The sequence below is a fragment of the Zootoca vivipara genome, chromosome 3 (genome assembly GCF_965207765.1).
Source record: "Zootoca vivipara chromosome 3, rZooViv2.hap1.1, whole genome shotgun sequence".
Taxonomy (NCBI): domain Eukaryota; kingdom Metazoa; phylum Chordata; class Lepidosauria; order Squamata; family Lacertidae; genus Zootoca; species Zootoca vivipara.
In genome coordinates this window covers 115,483,459-115,502,876 of record NC_142586.1, presented here as the reverse complement: position 1 = coordinate 115,502,876, position 19,418 = coordinate 115,483,459, and the positions used below count along the sequence as shown (strand labels likewise).

General features: G+C 47.8%; 1 protein-coding gene across 3 annotated transcripts in view; it reads right to left on the bottom strand.

Annotated features, from left to right (window-relative positions):
• KIF13B (kinesin family member 13B) overlaps nt 1–19,418 on the bottom strand; it is a 157,706-nt gene that overhangs the window by 80,839 nt on the left and 57,449 nt on the right. For all 3 annotated transcript variants that reach the window (XM_060273162.2, XM_060273164.2, XM_060273163.2), the window contains exons 7-12: nt 18,175–18,262; nt 12,969–13,103; nt 11,042–11,154; nt 9,064–9,175; nt 2,237–2,449; nt 962–1,072 (exon numbers count right to left, since the gene is read on the bottom strand). In XM_060273162.2, coding sequence (XP_060129145.1) covers nt 962–1,072; nt 2,237–2,449; nt 9,064–9,175; nt 11,042–11,154; nt 12,969–13,103; nt 18,175–18,262 — 772 coding nt within the window. The remainder of the gene's footprint in view (nt 1–961; nt 1,073–2,236; nt 2,450–9,063; nt 9,176–11,041; nt 11,155–12,968; nt 13,104–18,174; nt 18,263–19,418) is intronic.

Sequence of the window (19,418 nt, the reverse complement as noted above, 5' to 3'; positions counted from 1 at the left end):
ATTAAAATGTGATTTTAACACGGCATAAAACAGCATAAAATACAACATAAAACGCAGCATCAATATCAAGAAAATTCAAAAATTTCAGGGATCATTTCGGGGGGTGGGGGGAGTGAAGGACCCAGTCAGTAGACGTCAAATGATCACCAGGTCTAACTGGCCAAGTCGGTCCTACTAGGGCCAGCAAGGAGACCAGGGAAGAATTTAAATGTGGGGTCCCAGAAAGGGTTTCTTCATAGAAGAGGAAAGGGAAGGGGGGATAGAGGATCAGGCTAATTCAAATTGAAGGCCAGGTGGAATAGCTCTGTCTTACAGGCCCTGCGGAAGGAGATCAAGCGTAAAATGTACTAAATGACTACAAAGCATTACCTTCACTAGGACCCTCCAAATTTATGATCTGGGGAAGAGGCCCTACTCATCCTCCTGCGAGGAGGACTAGCAAGAAGAGGGGTCCTGATACAGGGCACTCTTGGTGCTGTCCCCTCCTCTGTGGAACTCCCTCCCAGGGGGAAATGTAAACGTTTCTTCTACATTTACCCAGTTGATAGTTTTATGAAGTTTTTCCGTTGCTGGTTTTAGCTTCCCTCTGCAATATGTAACCTCCGCCTTTACCATTGTTTTTTTCGTAATTCTATTATCGTTTGCCACCTCCCCTTTGGGGAGGGAGATCGGATTACAAATCGGAAATAACAAGCAAACAAAACAAGCAAAGTGGTATCTAGTCCACGGAAGGTAATGCCGTAATAAATCTGTTTGCTAGTAAACACGTCCTTTGTTTCTGGAAACAGTAATAAGCTCTCTTGGAAAACAACCCCCCGGGAATTAAGCAAAGACCCATTTGGAGGGCATGAATTGGCCAGCTTACCCCAAAATACCATCAACTCATGTGAAGGGATGATTTGAGTGGGGAAAGTGCCCCTCATTTTGCACCCCCAGCCACCCTCAAACCAGAAATGCAGACCTGTGCAATCTCCTCTGTTTTCCTCAGTTTCTCCTCCCAGGTCACAGTCATCTCCTGGATAAGCTTCTCAGACTCCTCCAAGCGGTCTTTCAGTTCTGGGGACTTCATAGCCTGTGAAGTCGCAGAAAGAAAGGAAGGGGGAGAGAAAGCAGGAGAAGGAATATTTCTCGGACGTGCCACTGCTTAAGGCTTCGGGGTGGGGCGGGGGGCTCCCTGCTCTCTTATCGCTGTGATCCGAGTTACTGAGAAAAGGAACCAAAGATGCTGCGCTCAGGAATCGGCAGCCGTGATGCGTGAGGTTTTAGCTGAGGGCACCAGCATGGGAAAAGAACCAACTTGACTTCATGAGTGCAAAACAAACGGTTATAAGATGGCCAAGGTCTGTGCCAAGGTGAGAGGAGTTAAAAGGCACCGGCAGAGGGGGACTTTGGGTTGCCCAACAGAGCAAGAAAACAAACCTTAGAAAAAAACCAACAACAATCCGTGAGAGAGATTTGAGATGCCTGGGTGAAAAAAAACTTTATGGGAACTCTTTAATGAGCTGTAAATTGGATGTGTCAGAGGTTGTTGCGGCTACTCTCGAGTAACGACTCTGCACCTGCTTGTCTTTAAACAATCTTTATTGGTGCGCTCTATGTACAGTGTAACGGGGTGTCAGGAAACATGTCTTCTCAGTCCGATGCAGAATCCGGGACTGCCCCCCTGCGCCCCCTTTTCCAACATAAAAGGCGCGGGACGGACAGACTCTTCCCTTTCCGTCTTTTCCTTAATTCCGGAACCAGGGGCAAAGGTCTGCGCTCCATGTTTTCCCTTTCCTCCCTGCTCTCCTCACTCCATTCCTGGCTGTGGGGCTCATGCTCTCCCAGGCTGTCAGAGCCCCGGTCCCCTCTTCCTATTTCCTGCCTTGCCTCTGCCGAGTCTGCGCTCTCATGACTACTAGTCAATGAGCTGCTCCTGATTAGAGGAGGGGGTTCCCTGTACTCCCTTCCTCTTACAGGATGGCTGTCACTCAATTAAAGGAACTCATAGCTGCATGAATTTTGCAAATGAATGAACAACTTTTTTTAGAGTTGCACTTCTTGGTCCCAGGCAGAGGGGTGCCTTGTCTCAGGTGTCACCTACCACCAGTTGGCAAGGAACTGAATATATCTGCAAAATCTGGTGCGGGTCTTTGTGGACAGTTAAATCAATCCATTAGAAAAAAATAGAAGCTGATTTAATCGGCTAACTTGGCACTGCAGGACCAAGGAAACTCATTCCACGCAGCAGACCCACCTCTGCTTTGGTGAGCTGTTCCCTGAGTTTCTCCACCTCCTCCCGCAGTTCCCGGATGATCCGGGCGTTGGGGTCCTCATTCACCACGGCGTGGTTGACGATGTTCTTGGCCCGGTCGGCGTACCGCAAGGTGGAAAGGGTCTCGTCGTAATTATCGGCCGCAGGGCTCACTGTAGCGACCATAGCGGTTTTGCTGTTGCCGCCGAGGCTGTCCTGGGAAGTGACGTCAGGGGGTAAGAATGTGGGCACTTTTGCACACTTTGGACAACAGAGGGAAGAGATTTTTTGCAGAAGGAACTCGCCCTCCGCTCCACTTGACACACATTTTGTTATACACAAGTAAACTCCCAAAATACCTATGTCGGCTGAAGAGCAATTTCTATATCCACCCATGTTGGCAAATAGCTCGTGGTTTTCAACCTTAGAACGAAAAGGCAGCCTTGTTCAAGGAAGTCCAGCATCTGCACTTTGGAACTCCCTGCTGATTGATATCAGGCAACTGCCTTTGCTGTGCTATTTTCCGCCTCTGCCAAAAATGCTTTTGTTTAAGCCGGCCTACCGGGACATTTATGTTTGATGTGCATTTTAGCGTTTAATTTGTTTTGTACAGTGGTGCCTCGACTTGCGAATTTAATCCGTTCCGAAGGCACCTTCGCAAGTCGAAAAATTCGTAAGTCGAAAAACGCCATTGGAAATGCGATTCTCCATAGGAACGCACTGGAAACGGAAAAATTCGTAAGTCGAAGCAACTCTATCTAAAAATTCGTAAATCGAAAAATCCCTATCTAAAACCACCGCGGTTTTTTTCCAGATGTCAAGACATTCGTAGGCGCGCGGCCATTACCCCCATTCATAAGTCAAAAAATTCGGTTGTCGAGTCGTTCTTAAGTTGAGGTACCACTGTAATGTATTTTCTTAAAACTCTTGGTTTGCTTTTGAATTTTTGTTACGGCTAACTGGTTCTGAATATTTGATTTCATCAGTAATTCTAAGGCATTTTAAAATTAAGGCGCCAGGCAAGGCAGTCCTCTTCTCTCTCAGGCCTTTGGATAATTAAACAATCTATGGCCTTTTAAACTGTGCGCAAGGGGGGAGAGCATAGCTTTTGTTTGTTACTATATTATGCTTTTTTGTTTTTATACTGTAAAATGCCGTGTGATCTTCAGAGGAAGGGCAGTATAGAAGTTTTATAAATAATTATATCGTATATTTCATGCAAACCACTTAGAACAGTGGTTTCCGATTGGTGGCCTGCAGAGGGGTCCACATAACCCACTCAGGGATCCATAGCACCATTGACATAACAAAAATACCATAGATATATCAAAATTTTCAAAAGTTTGGCATCCATGGCCTAGGCTTTCGAAAAACAGGGTATCCGCAGTTCTTAGCTAACTGGGAACAACTGGCCTAGAGGTTTCAGAAGTAATGGGGTATATAAACCCTGTTAAACAAACAAACAGATATGGCCAATTTACGTCCATTAATTTTAGAGGGCGTACTCTGAGCAGAACTCAGCTGGATCCAACCCAGTTCTTCCAAAAATCACTTTAAAACATTGTTTTTACTGCTGCTACGATTCCCACACTGTAATGCCGTGATGGTGCCTGATATGAGACAAGATTACTTGTCCACCTACCCCAGTACAGTGGGACCTTGGTTCTCAAACACCTTGGTACTCAAATGCCTTGGTTCCCAAATGCCAAAAACCCGGACGTAAGTGTTCCGGTTGCCGTGGAGAGAGATCGTAGCCAAAGCAAGGTGCAGGCAAAAAGCTGCAGGAACGGCACACTTTCAAGTTGCCTGTGAAATCTAGGTCATGCGTCGCCACCGGCCATCATTAACATTGTTTTTATCCTGCCTCCCCCCTCCCCACCCTCATCCCTACCACTCCTAATTGTTTTGCTGAATTTAAGCTTTTCATAACAACCCTCATTAAATCCAGGGGGGCAGCGGTGAGAATGGTTGGTTTGGATGCGGGAAAACACAGGTTCGGACCTGAGGCAAGTGACTTATCGGCCCAATCTAGGCCCAAGGGGATGGGGGCGGAAAAAAAGGAGGTAGCTCCGTCTCCTTGGAGGAAGGGATAGAGATGGAGACGAAACTGCTCATAGCTGCAGCTTTTCTCTATGCAAGGCGTGCAGGAAGCGTAGGGGAAATTTTTCCTCCCTCTCTCATAACACTGTAATAACTCGTGGACTTCCAGGGAAGCCGAAAATTCAGAACAAATAGAAGGATTTATTCACGCAGCAAATAGCTGGACTGTGGAACTCCCTGCCACAGGAGACAGTGAAAACCAACCAACTGGGATGGCTTTGAAAGAGGATTGGACAGATCCACGGAGGAGGAGAGGACTATCAAAGGCTATTAAACTTCACAGCATCCAGTTTTTTAAAACCTTCCCACAAGCATCATCCACACATACACATACACCCCAAGGTCAACTTGAAGGAATATTTTAAAAGGGTCTTCCTCATTTCCCTGGAAACTGCAACAAGAGTAGCTAGTACTACGAGTTTTCCGTAACCCGAGTGCCACTACTCGGAAGGCCCTGCTCAATTTAATTGCTGCCTTTATTGTGTTCTAAGCTGCCCTGAAGCCTTCTTGGGAGACATGCAGCAGGCTACAAATCGGGTTTCGTTTAGCTTTTAATTTAACCAATAAAACCCTGGAAGCTGTAGCTCTGCAGCAGTAAGCCTGGGAGGGTATTTCGGATCAGGAGAAGAGGGGGAAGGATAGGCAAAAGGGAGAGCTATGACTCTAAGCCCCTCCACCCGAGAAAGCTGCCCAAGATTTCACCTCTAAACAGGGGGTAAACAATCAAAGCTAATGAAATACTTGAGGCAGGTACAGAGCTGAATAATTGTGCAACACGACTAAGCCGGCCAGGTATGTGCTGGCACCAAAACGCTGGCAGGATGCAAAAGGAACTGAAGAATCAAGAGGGTTGCGTGTTTTTCTCCCTCTTGCCCTCTGCATAAAACCAGTGCCTGGGTTAAAAGAGAGAGAGAGAGAGAAATAAAACATTGTATTTATGTGGATTAAATGGATTTATCTGAAGGCAGCCCTGTTTAGGGATGTTTTTAATGTTTAATGCTGTATTGTGGGGTTTTTTTAAAAAAAGTATTTTTTATTAAAGATTTTTTGAATTGCAAAGGTGTGTGCAGTTTCTCTCATATTTCCACATGTATCGTTTTTGCAAAACGGTTTCATTTGTTGAGACACTAAGAAGACAGAGGGGAAACGAGGTAGATAAGGGGGTGGGAATCCTTGGTTGGAAGCCGCCCAGAGTGGCTGGGGAAACCCAGCCAGATGGGCGGGGTATAAATAATAAATAATTATTATTCTAATTATTATTGTACTTTAAAAAGTGATGCCAGGCACCAACACCGGGTACGAGGCCAGGCTGGCGTGGTCTTTTTAGGTTGCTGTCCGGAAAAAACCCAAAAGCTGTAGCTCCTGGGAATTGTGTTGAGCCTGGAAACAAGAGCTCATCAATTACCTGAGCAAAGACTCCTGTGTCTTCCTCCAGAGCTTTCAGATACACACAGGCTCAGGCTGGGCAGACCCAGCATGGGGCAAGAAGGGTGAGGCTTTATCCTTACCATGGCGGCCGTTTTCTAGTTTACAACACCCAAACAAACCTCCCTCCGCAACCTGGGCTTTCACCAACAGTAGCAAAGACACAGCTGATTCCCCCCATCTCTCCCCTCTCCCATAAAAAAAATCCAGGTTGTTTGGAAAAAAAAAAGTATTGGAAAATGTGATTTTGAGTTGAAAATTAAGTGGGGGAAGGGGATCAGCCTCTCCCCCTTGTGATTCCTGCCTTGGACTAAATCGGGCATGTCCAAAGTCCAGCCTGGTGGCCTAACCTGGCCCTCTGGCTGGACTAATCCGGCCCCTGTGACAGTTTATTTCCTCGGCTAATAATAATAATAATAATAAAGCTCAACAACTTCAATCCTAAAAAAAGGTCAACAACTTTGGTTGACCCTCACACATCAAATATATAAAAGGATGTCATATAGAGGAGGGAGAAAGGTTGTTTTCTGCTGCTCCAGAGAAGCGGACACGGAGCAATGGATTCAAACTACAAGAAAGAAGATTCCACCTAAACATTAGGAAGAACTTCCTGACAGTAAGAGCTGTTCGGCAGTGGAATTTGCTGCCAAGGAGTGTGGTGGAGTCTCCTTCCTTGGAGGTCTTTAAGCAGAGGCTTGACAGGCATATGTCAAGAATGCTTTGATGGTGTTTCCTGCTCGGCAGGGGGTCGGACTGGATGGCCCTTGTGGTCTCTTCCAACTCTATGGTTCTATGTCCACTTCATCAAATCTGGCCCTCTTTGGAAAAAGTTTGGACACCCCTGGACTAAATGGCCCTTCCATCTCTACAATTCTGTGATTCTGTGGCTCTTTCTCCTCTCCTTTGACTTACTGCTAGTCCAGGCCGATTTTGGTTTAAGGAAGGGACACACACACACACACACACACACACACACACACACACACACACGGAAAGCAAATTAAGAGTGGCCAGAGCTCAACAGTCCTTTCTACAACAACGATCAGGCAACTTCACTGAGCCCTTGCCAACATTCTGTTCAAATTCCTGCCCAGCGCAGTTATACTTTTGCAACAGCAGCCATCGAGCCAGGCGTCTTTCCCGGAGCACGGAGCCACCCTGTATCTGTGGCATTTTGCAGGAGAATGGTTGCACGGCCTCCTCCAACCCTTCCCCCTTTGACCTGCGGTTGGTATCTGTTTCACGATTGCCTCCCTCTCGCAGACTGGAAGCAAAGGGCTAATCTCTGAGGTCCGCAGCGATGACACGATGCAAATTTTTTGGGTTACGCAAGGTTAAGAACTCATTATGAAAATAAAAGGGGGTGTTGGTGTCTGGGTGCTGCTAGTAAGTAAACAGACTCAGAACCAGCCTGCCTATTGACTACGAACAAACTGAAATGGGAAGCCACAAAAATGCAAGAGAATGTACAAAGTTCTGCCTCTGGGGAAGGTGCAAGGGGCATTAGCATACAGGTAAACAGGAGGTAAACAGGATTAACATAAGGTAACAATGTACGATGTCCCAGGACATTGATAAGCAAGTACCAGTAAGTATCTGGGAGAGGATCCTTGAGTACCTGGCGGGGGGGGGGGGGGATGGACGGACACAATGGGTCCAGGTGTGTGTATTGCCGCTGGCTTCGGAGGGTTGGGAGTGGCAGGAGATAGTACCTGAATGGATTATGGAGATGCAGAGGAGCACCAACCCTGGCTACGTGACCTCTCGCTTAAAGGATTATGGCTGTTCCTTGCATCCCTGAGAGCCCTTGGCCAGAGTAGCAAAAGGGGGTTTCATTCAGAAATACAGATACACGGTATTCATTCATAAAGAAATATGGTTACATAGAGTCTCAGGCAACAGAGAAAGGGTAGGAAAGGGAGCCTTTATTACACAGGGCTTGATCTTGAGGGGTTCGTGTTGGTGCGATACTAGAGTGGTGTTGTAGGATCAGACGGGGTCCCCTTGAGGGCATTTGTGCCAGTCTTGATTCCCAAATGAAGCCTCGCTTGGGTGCCCCCCCCCAATAAAATTCCCTAACAGTAGAATTTTGCCCTAACAAGAACCAACAGCTCACAAAACCAGAGAGGCTGACAGCCATCACAGCTTCCGGCTGAAGTTTGTGACTTGCAAGTTTTTGCTCTTGTTATTCTTGCTTTTAATGCCTTTATATCCCACCAAGTCGGGATTCGAGGCAGCTTATAAGATTTTAAAACAGCATTATAAAACACAAAGGAATAAAAGCAACAGGTTGGAATAACTGAAATACATTAGGAAGCACGTTCAGAACCGGTGGTTAAGTACAGTTTGCCTAAAGAACAGCCCAGTGATCAGCAACACCCGCGCCTTAATTTCCTGAACAGGAAGGTCTTAGCCTGCCAGCGGAAGGATAACAAGGAGGGAGCCAGTCTGGCCTCTCTTGGGAGGGAATTCCACTGTCTGGGAGCAGCCACAGAAAAGGCCCCCTCTCTCTCTCTCTCGTGTCACTACCAAGTATGGTTCAGATGTCGATGGGACCCAGAGAAGCTGCTCACCTGAGGATCTTAGCACCTGGGCAGATTTGAACAGGGAGATGCATCCCTCCTTTTTCCAACAGGCTTTTCCATTTTAAAAAATAATAATAATGGACCTAAAACAGCCACATCTCCTGCCCTGACAAGCAGCAGCACTGAGAAGGAGGGAGGGAAGACTGACGGATAAGAAAGATACCAATGTAAAAAGAGCTTATCGGATCGGGCTGGGGCTAATCAGAGGCCTTTGGGAAGCCAGCAAGCAGGATCTGAGCACAATTTCACTCTCCACTTCTAAGGTTTCCAGCAATTGGGGTTCAGAAGCATTGCTGCCTCAGACCCTGGAAGCAGAGCTAGTAGGCATCAATAGCCCTCTCCTCCCTCCATGATTCTGTCTAATCCTCTTTTAAAACCATCCAAGTTGGCCGCCATTGTCGCCTCCTGTGACTTAAGGCAGAGACAATGGATTCAAACTTCAAGAAAGAAGATTCCACCTAAACATTAGGAAGAACTTCCTGACAGTAAGAGCTGTTCGGCAGTGGAATTTGCTACCAAGGAGTGTGGTGGAGTCTCCTTCTTTGGAGGTCTTTAAGCAGAGGCTTGACAGGCATATGTCAAGAATGCTTTGATGGTGTTTCCTGCTTGGCAGGGGGTTGGACTGGATGGCCCTTGTGGTCTCTTCCAACTCTAGGATTCTATGATTCTATGACTTCTCACGCTCTCACACCTGAAATGCCAAAAGACCGTTCGACTTACTTTGAGGAGCCAGGTGAGCACCGAGTCGCGGTAGGGGACAAACTTGTTCTTATTTTTCCCGGCGGCCTGATCCGCGAGGGCAGAAATGACCAACCCGAGAGTCGTGAGGGACCTGGATGGGAGGGAAAAAACATTTTGAAATCGCATGTAGCATCATTTGGAGGACAACTTCCAAAGCTTAGCAGCACCTGACCTCGTCAAACGGCAGCATATGAGCGTCACATAACTGGAATCTTGCTTTTAGCAACGAAACTCTCCCATGTGGCACTAGGTTCAGGTTCACTGAATTTATATATAGCTTCCCTCTAAGAAGCCCTGAAAGTATTTGCAACCATTTTCTAAAATGAAAAGACAAGGCCACAGTCGCATGAATGAGTTAAAGCGGATCTCAAAAAAGCCCTTTCCGGCACTGCCCAAATGCCCACGGGACCAAGAGTGATCTTTGCCAAAGGTGTTGGCACCCGGTGAGCTTCCCTGGAGAGAGCATTCCTTTCCAACAAAAAGCCGTTGCACAAGGAGGTTCAACTACTTTCCTTCGCTTTAAATTTGCCCCTTGAACCATTTATTGGGTTTGGTTTTGGATGACGCAGCAAAAAAAAAAAAGGGCGCAGGTGGGCGGGGCCAATGGCAAAAGTGGGCCATAGCTGCCAAGTTTCCCGTATTCCCCAGGAAACCCCTGTTTTTCCAGCTGCCCCCAACCGAAAAAACTGATTTTTTTGTTTTCCCCCGGGTTATTCTGGCGCGGCGGCCATTTTGGAACTGGACGGAGCATGCTCAGAAGCGACTTTTGATGCTGCTTTGCCCAGTTCCAAAATGGCTGCAGCACGACTTCTGGTGTGGTGGCCATTTTGGAACAGGGCAGAGCAGCATCAAAAGTCGCTTCTGAGCATGCTCCGCCCAGTTCCAAAATGGCGGCAGTGCTACTTCTGGTCTGCTACTTCTGGTCCAGTCCCTTATTTCTCTGGCCGGAATTTGGCAGGTATGAAGTGGGCAGAGCCAGGGACAGGATTCTTAGCTTTCATTTCTGTCCTGGAAAAGTTAAGAATTTTAGTGACAGATTTTTGCAGCTACAGCCAGAGACTGAAAACAAAGGACAACAATGCCACAAGGCATGATGGGATTAGGCATAACCAAAACGGGCATAATATTTGCCAAGGACAAGATGGAACAACATGGTTAAAATAAAAAGCACACATAGGAAGAAGAAAAGAGAACTTCACTTGCACACCGTAAGTTATTAAATGTGTCAACACGAATTGAAGTTAAAAATATTGTAGCTGTGGTATAAGGGATTACTATTGAGACTGGATTGTAATTGGATTGAATAATATTTTGGAAGGAGGGTTAAACTTTGGAATCTGGCATGCAGGAGGCCACCTAAATTGTGTAATTGATTATATGACCGATTGGTATTTGAAGTGGTATTGTAATTCGGTTTTGATATAATAAGGCTTATATTGGACTTTTGTTATTGAAAAATAATAAAAATTATTTATGTAAAAAAAAAGGAAAGAAGTTAAGTATTTCTTCACACAATGCATGTCTCCACTACACACTCCCGCCATCCACAAAAGCAAAATAAATTCAGCCCAGAGACCCATTCTAACTACCCTAATCCAGGTATCCAAGGCGGGTATTTCCGCTCCTGTGAGATCAGGCGCTCTGATCCTGCTACTACAGTCATACCTCGTTTTACGACCGCCGCGGTTTGCGACCGATCGGTTTGCGACTGCCACGGACCCGGAAGTGTTTACATCTGGGTTCCGCAGCGTGCAGAAGAGCCGCTCCATTTACGGCGTACTCGGGGAGCAACCAGCTCCCCGGAATGAATTGCGGTCGTAAACTGAGGTATGACTCTACTTCCTTTCGTCTCTTGCTGCTATTCTCAAGGATTAACGGAATATGCTGGGGCACGCGAACCCCTTCCCCTTATTCATCCCTTTAAAGTATTCAGCGCCCTATGAACCCAAGCTTTTACTTGTTGATGTTGCTTCCTTCCTTCAGCCGGTCACCCGCAGCCCCGGTCTTCGTGGCTCTTTCGCTGCCCGCCAGGTCGACTAGGCTCAGCTTTCCCACCTTCTCGCCAGACGTCTGCGGGACGAAGAGTAGGGAGTTAGCCCGGAAACGCAGCGCCTGAACTCGGGCCCAAGCAGCACGGTTCAGGGCGCCTCCGCTTTAGATGGAGGAAACCACAGGGGGATGTTTCGGGAAATGGTTGGAGGGGAAGAAAACCGCAGTGCCAAAGGGATAGTGCATTATTTATTTGATCAAGTTGGTCTGTTTTGCTCAAATAGATAAATGAAATTTTGAATAAACGTGCACACACACACACAGTGCTTTTTTCTGTGGTGTGTGTGTGCACGGGTACGCAAACCCCTAAACATTTTGTGAATGTTTTGGCCTCATTGAGGGGCAGTATTTCAATATGAGTAGGAAAACGAGAGTACCCCTAAACAGTTTTTAGAAAAAAGCACTCTATCCTATATAATAAAGTCCCTGTGTCTCTGCATCCAGTCCCTGTGTCCGCGCTAATGTGCATGCGCCCCATGGACAGAGGGACGTGCGCTCTCTCTCCCCCCTCAACCCTCTGCCTCCCGTTCCCCTGCGGCGGTGGACCAAGATGGCGGCATCGGGCTCCAGGGCCGCGGCGGCGGGAGTCTGGTCCGGCTCCCCCCGCCGCCGCGGGCCACAGCCCCGGAGCCCGATGCCGCCATCTTGGTCCGCCGCCCCCTCCTCCTGACAACCCTACCTGGCCCGTGGGAGGAGCAACGGGGCCGCGGCCTTCCCTCCCTCTCTGCGCTCGGCCGCAGGACACGACGGGAGAGCGCTTTGTTTAATTGCCTTCCTGGCGCGCCCCGCGGCCAAGCGCAGAAAGCGAGGGGAGGCCGCGGCCCCGTCGCACCTCTAGCGCCCGTTTTCTTAACGGGCTGAATGAGACTAGTATATACATATATGATATATAATATTTTTTACATTTTCTGTACTCATTTTAAGATATCAATGACTTCCCTTCTCTTTCCATGCTTCATTTTACATATCATAAATCGCTGCAAATTTATCTTAATGCAGCCAGCGTTTTCAGCTGTACACAATTATTTCCCGTATAATCATTAAACATTTTCCAGTCTGCTCTTCTACTTCTCTTATTCTATATGTTAAGAATACAGACATTTACATTATTATCCTTAACATTATTATCCTCCTTAGTGAGTTATGCAAACCTCTATTTTGAAAAGTGCTTTTTATAGGCTAGGGGGCCCTGAGGATGAGTTTGTGGAACCAGGGGGGCACTGGCCCCCAAAAGTGAACATCACAGTTGAGTGGAGATTAGAACCCTGGTCTCCAGGGTCCTAGTCCAGGCATCCCCAAACTGCGGCCCTCCAGATGTTTTTGGCCTACAACTCCCATGATCCCTAGCTAACAGGACCAGTGGTCAGGGATGATGGGAATTGTAGGCCAAAACATCTGGAGGGCCAAGGTTTGGGGATGCCTGTCCTAGTCTGACACCCTAAGCCAGTGGTTCTCAGCCTTGGGTCCCCAGCTGTTATTGGACTACAACTCCCATCATCCACAGCTAGCAGGAGCAGTGGTCATGGATGATGGGGGTTGTAGTCCAACAACATCTGAGAAAGGCTGCCCTAACCACAGCACTGCATTCGTATACTCTGTGTTGTATGTTAAGCCCTTGTTTGTGTGCAAACGCCTGTTAAACTGAGCGCATAACATGCGGTTTCTTGACTTAGGATAAAGCAAACCCACCAATTCCACTTTCCCCAAGCTGGTGTCATCCAGATATTTTGGGCTGCAACTTCCATTCGCCCCAGAAACTGTAAAGACCCCCCCCCCTACAGTACGAGGGCACCACTCCTCAGAAGAGACCAGAAGTGCAGAATTGGAGAACTCACCCCCGACTTTGCATCGTACAATGTGTGCGTGAGGATAATCTTGAAGACGGCGTGGGATCGGCTGCTCTCTTCGTTCATGTTGGTGGCGGCGACCGTCCGAGATTTGTTGCCTTCGGACATCAGAGACTCTATGTCCTAAACAAAAGACACGATTGAAAAGCAACCGCAGTGAGGATCTGCAGGAAGGCAGGTGCGGCGCGAACACATCAGGAAGAACTTCCTAAATTTGGGCGTGGCTTCACACTTCACACAGCGGTAGCTGCCCGATCTTCACTGCAAACGGGTGCTTGGGATCTCTCCATTAAACCAGTTTGTGCTCCAACTTGAAGAGGATAGCAGCACTGGTGGCACGACTGCCGTTTTCATTAGAGAAAGATTTCATTAGAGATTTAGATTTATGTCCATTCCCATCCCAAAGGGTTCACAGAGAGTTAGAAGGTATCCTGAAGACCGTCTAAGACAACTCTCCTCCAGTACAGGAATGTGTAGCTATCCCATAAGGGGATTGAACCTGCAGCCTTGGCATGATCAGCAAGATGCTCTAACCCAGGGGTAGGCAACCTAAGGCCTGTGGGCCGGATGCGGCCCAATCGCCTTCTCAATCCAGCCCACGGACGGTCTGGGAATCAGCGGGTTTTTACATGAGTAGAATATGTGCTTTTATTTAAAATGGATCTCTGGGTTATTTGTGGGGCATAGGAATTCGTTCTCCCCCCCCCCCCTTCAAAATATAGTCCGGCCCACCACATGGTCTGAGGGACAGTGGGCTGAAAAAGGTTGCTGACCCCTGCTAACCTATTGAGCTATCAAGGCTGACAGGGCAACTACCGTATTTTTTCGTATATAAGATGTCCCCATGTATAAGATGCCCTCTATTTTGGGGGACTAAATTTAAGGAGAATGAGGGGAGATGACCCAAAGCTGTTGAGCTTTCTTTAGGGGGAATTGCACGCACGCACGCACGCCATCACCCCAGCAGAGCCGTTGCTGGGGGCTGGCAAAGTGGGCAGCCGCTCCCCCCACGCCACTGCGGGCAGGAAGCTCCCTAGAGCTGGCGGCTTCCCCTCCACAAAATGCTCCCTAAAGCATGCGCCTCCCACAGCGATATCGGGGAGGGAGTTGCGCTCCCCCACCACCACTATCCGTGCATAGGACGACCCCATTTTTTGCTATAATTTTTTAGTCAAAAAACCTCCTCTAATACACGGAAAAATACAGTAATTTCAGCATCCTTGATTCCATGTCCCCAAAAGTGCATCACAGTGAAACCTCCCTGTATTTACTGAGCTCAAATACCACCCCCCCCAACATACTCCTAGTACCACGGGTGGGGAGGGGCTTATTGACACAAACATTGGCTGATTAAGGCTCAGCCAAATTTGCATTTTCATCTCTCCACACAGTTTCTGGTGTTAGGCATCTTTGGACGTTGCAATCAGCGTCTGCGATGCGCATTTTTGTCAATCCTGTATTTTATGCACTGATTTTACTGCGCGCTGCTTAGATAGAGCCGTGTGAAGTTGGAACAGAAACAACGCCAAACTGTTAATTAATTAATTTATGTGCCGCTTAATGCCGAAATAGGCTTCTGAGCCACTCAGGAGTACAAGAGCCGGTTACCCAAGCATGAAAATATCACTATGTTACGGAACATTACAAAAAAATAAACCTGAAAATGGAAGCAGAAGATTAGAACCCTCAGAGCTGATCGTGGAGAAGGGTGCCCTCAACTCCTCCTTTCCCTTGCTCTCACAGATACAGGGCTGTTTCTTTCTAAAATCCATTTATTTAACGCTCATTTTAATTATTTATTCCCCACTTTTTTTTTTAAAAAAAAGGAAGCACTCTTGAGGCAGCTTACATAGCACGCTGGCGATTCGTGGAAAGAGCTCTTTGCTCAATAAAGGTAAAGAGGCCCCTGACCATTAGGTCCAGTCGTGACCGAAACTGGGGTTGCGGCGCTCATCTCGCTCTTTTGGCCGAGGGAGCCGGCATACAGCTTCCAGGTCATGTGGCCAGCATGACAAAGCCGCTTCTGGTGAACCAGAGCAGCACACGGAAACGCCATTTACCTTCCCGCTGTAGGGGTACCTATTTATCTACTTGCACTTTGACATGCTTTCAAACTGCTAGGTGGGCAGGAGCAGGGACCGAGCAACGGGAGCTCACTCCGTCGTAGGGATTCGAACTGCCGACCTTCTGATCGGCAAGCCCTAGGCTCGGTGGTTTAACCCACAGCGTCACCCGTGCTCAATACGTGCAGGAAAATGAGAACTAGGCTTATCACGGAATCCTAGGATCGGAACGTTGGAAGGGACCCCAAGTGTCATCTAGTCCAGCCCCCTGCAATGCCTGCATCCTGGGAGATGGCCTAGCACAGAGGCAAACAGAATGGAGCTCTGTTGGTGCCAGATATTCAAAGCACACAGCTTCCCCCCCCCCAAAGAATCCTGGGAACTGTAGTTTAAGGGTGCTGGGAACTGTAGCTCTGAGAAGGGTAAACAAACGTGTGCAGCCTGGGGCTGGAAAGCCCCTGGTTCGAATTCTGACTATGCCAGGCAGTCGTTCCTGAGCCTCCATGTTGCCCATCTGCCGTATGGCGATAACATCAAAATATGCCTCTCTTTCAGGACTGCTGTAAGAATTAGCAAAACAACGTACATCTCGTGCCATCCGGGGACCCTTGCGGAGAGATGCCATTTCGAGAGAGAGCCCTACACAACTCATCTTGCTCCAATTGCCCTTGACCATCTCTGGGCACATTCCTTCCCCTATTTTGACAAGTCGGCTGGGTAACAAAACATTAATTCAGAGCAAAGGAAAACAATCTGGCCGCACAGAACAACCCGGCCTCGAAATTAAACAAGCTTCGAGCTCGGAAGATTAAACCCCCAACTTAACCCATCACGAGAGCTGCTGGGTTGATCCCGTTCTGCTCAGGGCTCCATTTCCAACTATGCAAGGCAAGCACCCCTTCCCCCAGAGAAAGCTTGGAGTCCTGGCTCTGCGATCTGGAAGTCCCCCACTTCTCAGTGGGGGAGGAAAGGCACTCTGCATCTGTCCAACTTAGGAGCAGGAGAAGAGCCTGCTGGATCAGTCCAATGGCCCCCTGCTCAAAGCAGTTGACTGGATGCAAGCAGGATCTGAACACACAGAGCCCTCTCTCCGCCCGGGGTTTCCAGAAACTGTTACATGGAGGCATTGCTGTCTCCAGCTGTGGAAAGCAGAACACAAAGAATGTGTCTGGTAGCCACCCATAGCCCTTTCCTCCAAGCCTGATGAGGAATGGTCGAAGGACCTGAGTATGTTCAGCCTGGAAAAGAGGAGGCTGAGAGGAGATAGGATAGCCATCTTCAGCTATCTCAAGAGCTGTTGCATAGAAGATGGAGTAAGCTTGTTTTCTCCTGCTCTGGAGGCTTGAAACCAATGGATTCAAGTTACAAGTTCAAGTCCTACCCTCCACGGCCCAGAGCAAAGAAAATAAGCTTGCTCCATCTTCCATGGGACAGCCCTCCTCTTTTCCAGGCTAAACATACCCAGCTCCTTCAAGCGTTCCTCATAAGGCTTGGCTTCCAAGACCCTTGATCATCTTGGTCGCCCCCCTCTGCGCAACTTCCAGCTCGTCGACATCCTTCTTAAATTGTGGCGCCCAGAACTGGGCGCAGTATTGCAGGTGAGTGAAGATCGCCACCAGGAACAAGGAGGGAATTAAGATCTACCTCGGGAAGGTACCCTAACAGGCCACTGTAGAGGCGACATTTGGGCGGGGGACAAATCTGGCCCCTGAAGGGAACGTCACAGCCATCGTTGCCACTGCAGAGGCAAGTAGTGCAGTCCTTGGAGATTACATCTGCTGCCCCTGTGTATCCTGCCGCCTGAGGCAGTAGCCTCATCTTGCCTCATGAGTGGGCCGGCACCGGGCAGATTCAGCATAACGCTACTTCCTGTGTTTCTGGGTTTGTCTGCTTTTTGTTCTCCACGTGTGGCTGCCGCAAAGACAGCCAAGAGGCCCCAACCACCTTCCCTCCATGCTAAACTTTCTATAAGTGCTTCAGGCTACCGCTAACATTTCTGCAAACAGTGTGCTCGCTCGTTAAACCGGTTTTACAAGATTTTTTATTTTATTTCTTAAGACCGGGAGAACGAAGGCGTTCAAGACCTCTGTGTACGCCTGCGAGAGCATATCATATCCTTCATCCTGGCAGGGCTTGCATACCCAGAGGTGGGCGATACGGAACACCAACCTATTATTAAGTAATAGACTCGCAAATATTCGAGTTTTCCTGGAGCACAGCCAGGCTGGTGCTGAGGGAAGGCATCCCAATCATGGAGGCAGGATAGGTATTTAATCCGTTTTAATTTGTGGCTGATTCATTAGAATCATAGAATCATAGAGTTGGAAGAGACCACAAAGGCCATCCAGTCCAACCCCCTGCCAAGCAGGAAACACCATCAAAGCATTCTTGACATATGCCCGTCAAGCCTCTGCTTAAAGACCTCCAAAGAAGGAGACTCCACCATACTCCATGGCAGCAAATTCCACTGTCGAACAGCTCTTACTGTCAGGAAGTTCTTCCTACTGTTTAGGTGGAATCTTCTTTCTTGAAGTTTGAATCCATTGCTCTGTGTCCGCTTCTCTGGAGCAGCAGAAAACAATCTTTCTCCCTCCTCCATATGACATCCTTTCATATATTTGAACATGGCTATCATATCACTCCTTAACCTTCTCTTCTCCAGGCTAAACATACCCAGCTCCCTAAGCCGTTCCTCATAAGGCATCGTTTCCAGGCCTTTGACCATTTTGGTTGCCCTCCTCTGGACACGTTCCAGCTTGTCAGTATCCTTCTTGAACTGTGGTGCCCAGAACTGGACACAGTACTCCAGGTGAGGTCTGACCAGAGCAGAATACAGTGGTACTATTCCTTCCCTTGATCTAGATGCTATAGTCCTATTGATGCAGCCCATAATTGCATTGGCTTTTTTAGCTGCTGCATCACACTGCTGACTCATGTCAAGTTTGTGGTCTACCAAGACTCCTAGATCCTTTTCACATGTACTGCTCTCAAGTCCACCACCTTGTTTTCACAGATGCAAACCACGGTTTATTGGACTGGGACCGTAGCATCTCAACTGCACCATTGTTATTTTCTTATGTACTGTAAGCAGCTTTGGCTGTTCTTGCCACGAAACAATTAGATTTCTTTACCTTGTAACAGGCAACAGCCAGTTTGGAAAGCCCATCCACGTAAGGTCCATAAACGCTGTGCTCTCTGACTTTCAACGACTGTCGACTCCTGTTTCCAAAGCAAGCACACAGAGAACAAGGCGTTACTCTCCTTGCAAATGTTGGGGCCGCGACCCAGGCAGCTGATGCTAAGTGCTCCCGGTTTCCAACGGGAGAGTTTAAACCCTTCCTCTTGAAACCAAAGGATGCTCAGCTTAGATCAGGCATCCCCAACCTGCGCCCCCCCCAGATTTTTGGCCTACAACTCCCATGATGCCTAGCTAACAGGACCAGTGGTCAGGGATGATGGGAATTGTAGTCCAAAACATCTGGAGGGCCAAAGTTTGGGGATGCCTGGCTTAGATCATGCCCAGTGTGCTCCAAGTCTAGGCACCTTTTGCCAAGCAATTCCCGCAATTGGTGGAGGGCAGGAATGCAGCCACACAACTTCTTTTTAAAAAAAGATAAAAGAGATAAGGGCTGCACATCTCTTTCCATGCTAACAGGGAAATACAGACAAATAACTGTTAACACTCCTTAGGTTTGAAAGGCATTCAAGTTAATGCAAGGCGACAATTATCTTAGGAGGGCTGGGAAGAGGGAAGGATAAGAGATATTTGCCAAGGACTTGCGTCTGGGGCTATTTAGACTTCCCTCCCCTTTCATGACTTAGCCTTGACCCTTTCTCTGATGCAGAAAGATTGGAACTCCGAATATAAGCAATTGCAGGAGCTTTTATTACTTTCTATTACAGTGTGTTGTTGTTGTTGTTAGACGTGAGTGCATTGTTTTTGTAATTCTAAACGATTCAAAACTGTTTTTAATGCTGTATTTTATATTGCTGTAACCCGCCCCGGGACCTTAGGGTGAAGGGCAGATAATCCATTTAAATAATCATAATAGTAATAACAACAACAACAACAACAACAGGCAGCCCAAACAGGTAAAGTAAATGAAAAAGAAAGCAAAACATGGGAGATCCCAGTTATGGATCTGCCACATTAACTGCAGTTATGACGAGACGTACTAGGAATGCATGAAACTGTCTTCTACCACCAGTCCAACTAGCTCAGTGATATCTACACTGGCCAGCAGAGGCTCTCCAGTAAGGCTGGGAGATAGATATATTGATATACTGTATCGTCCAAAACCAGTTTCAAGTCCGTATCGTGATATTGGTTTCATAGTTTTGACCCTGGCAATATATGGCAAATTATGGTGTGTTT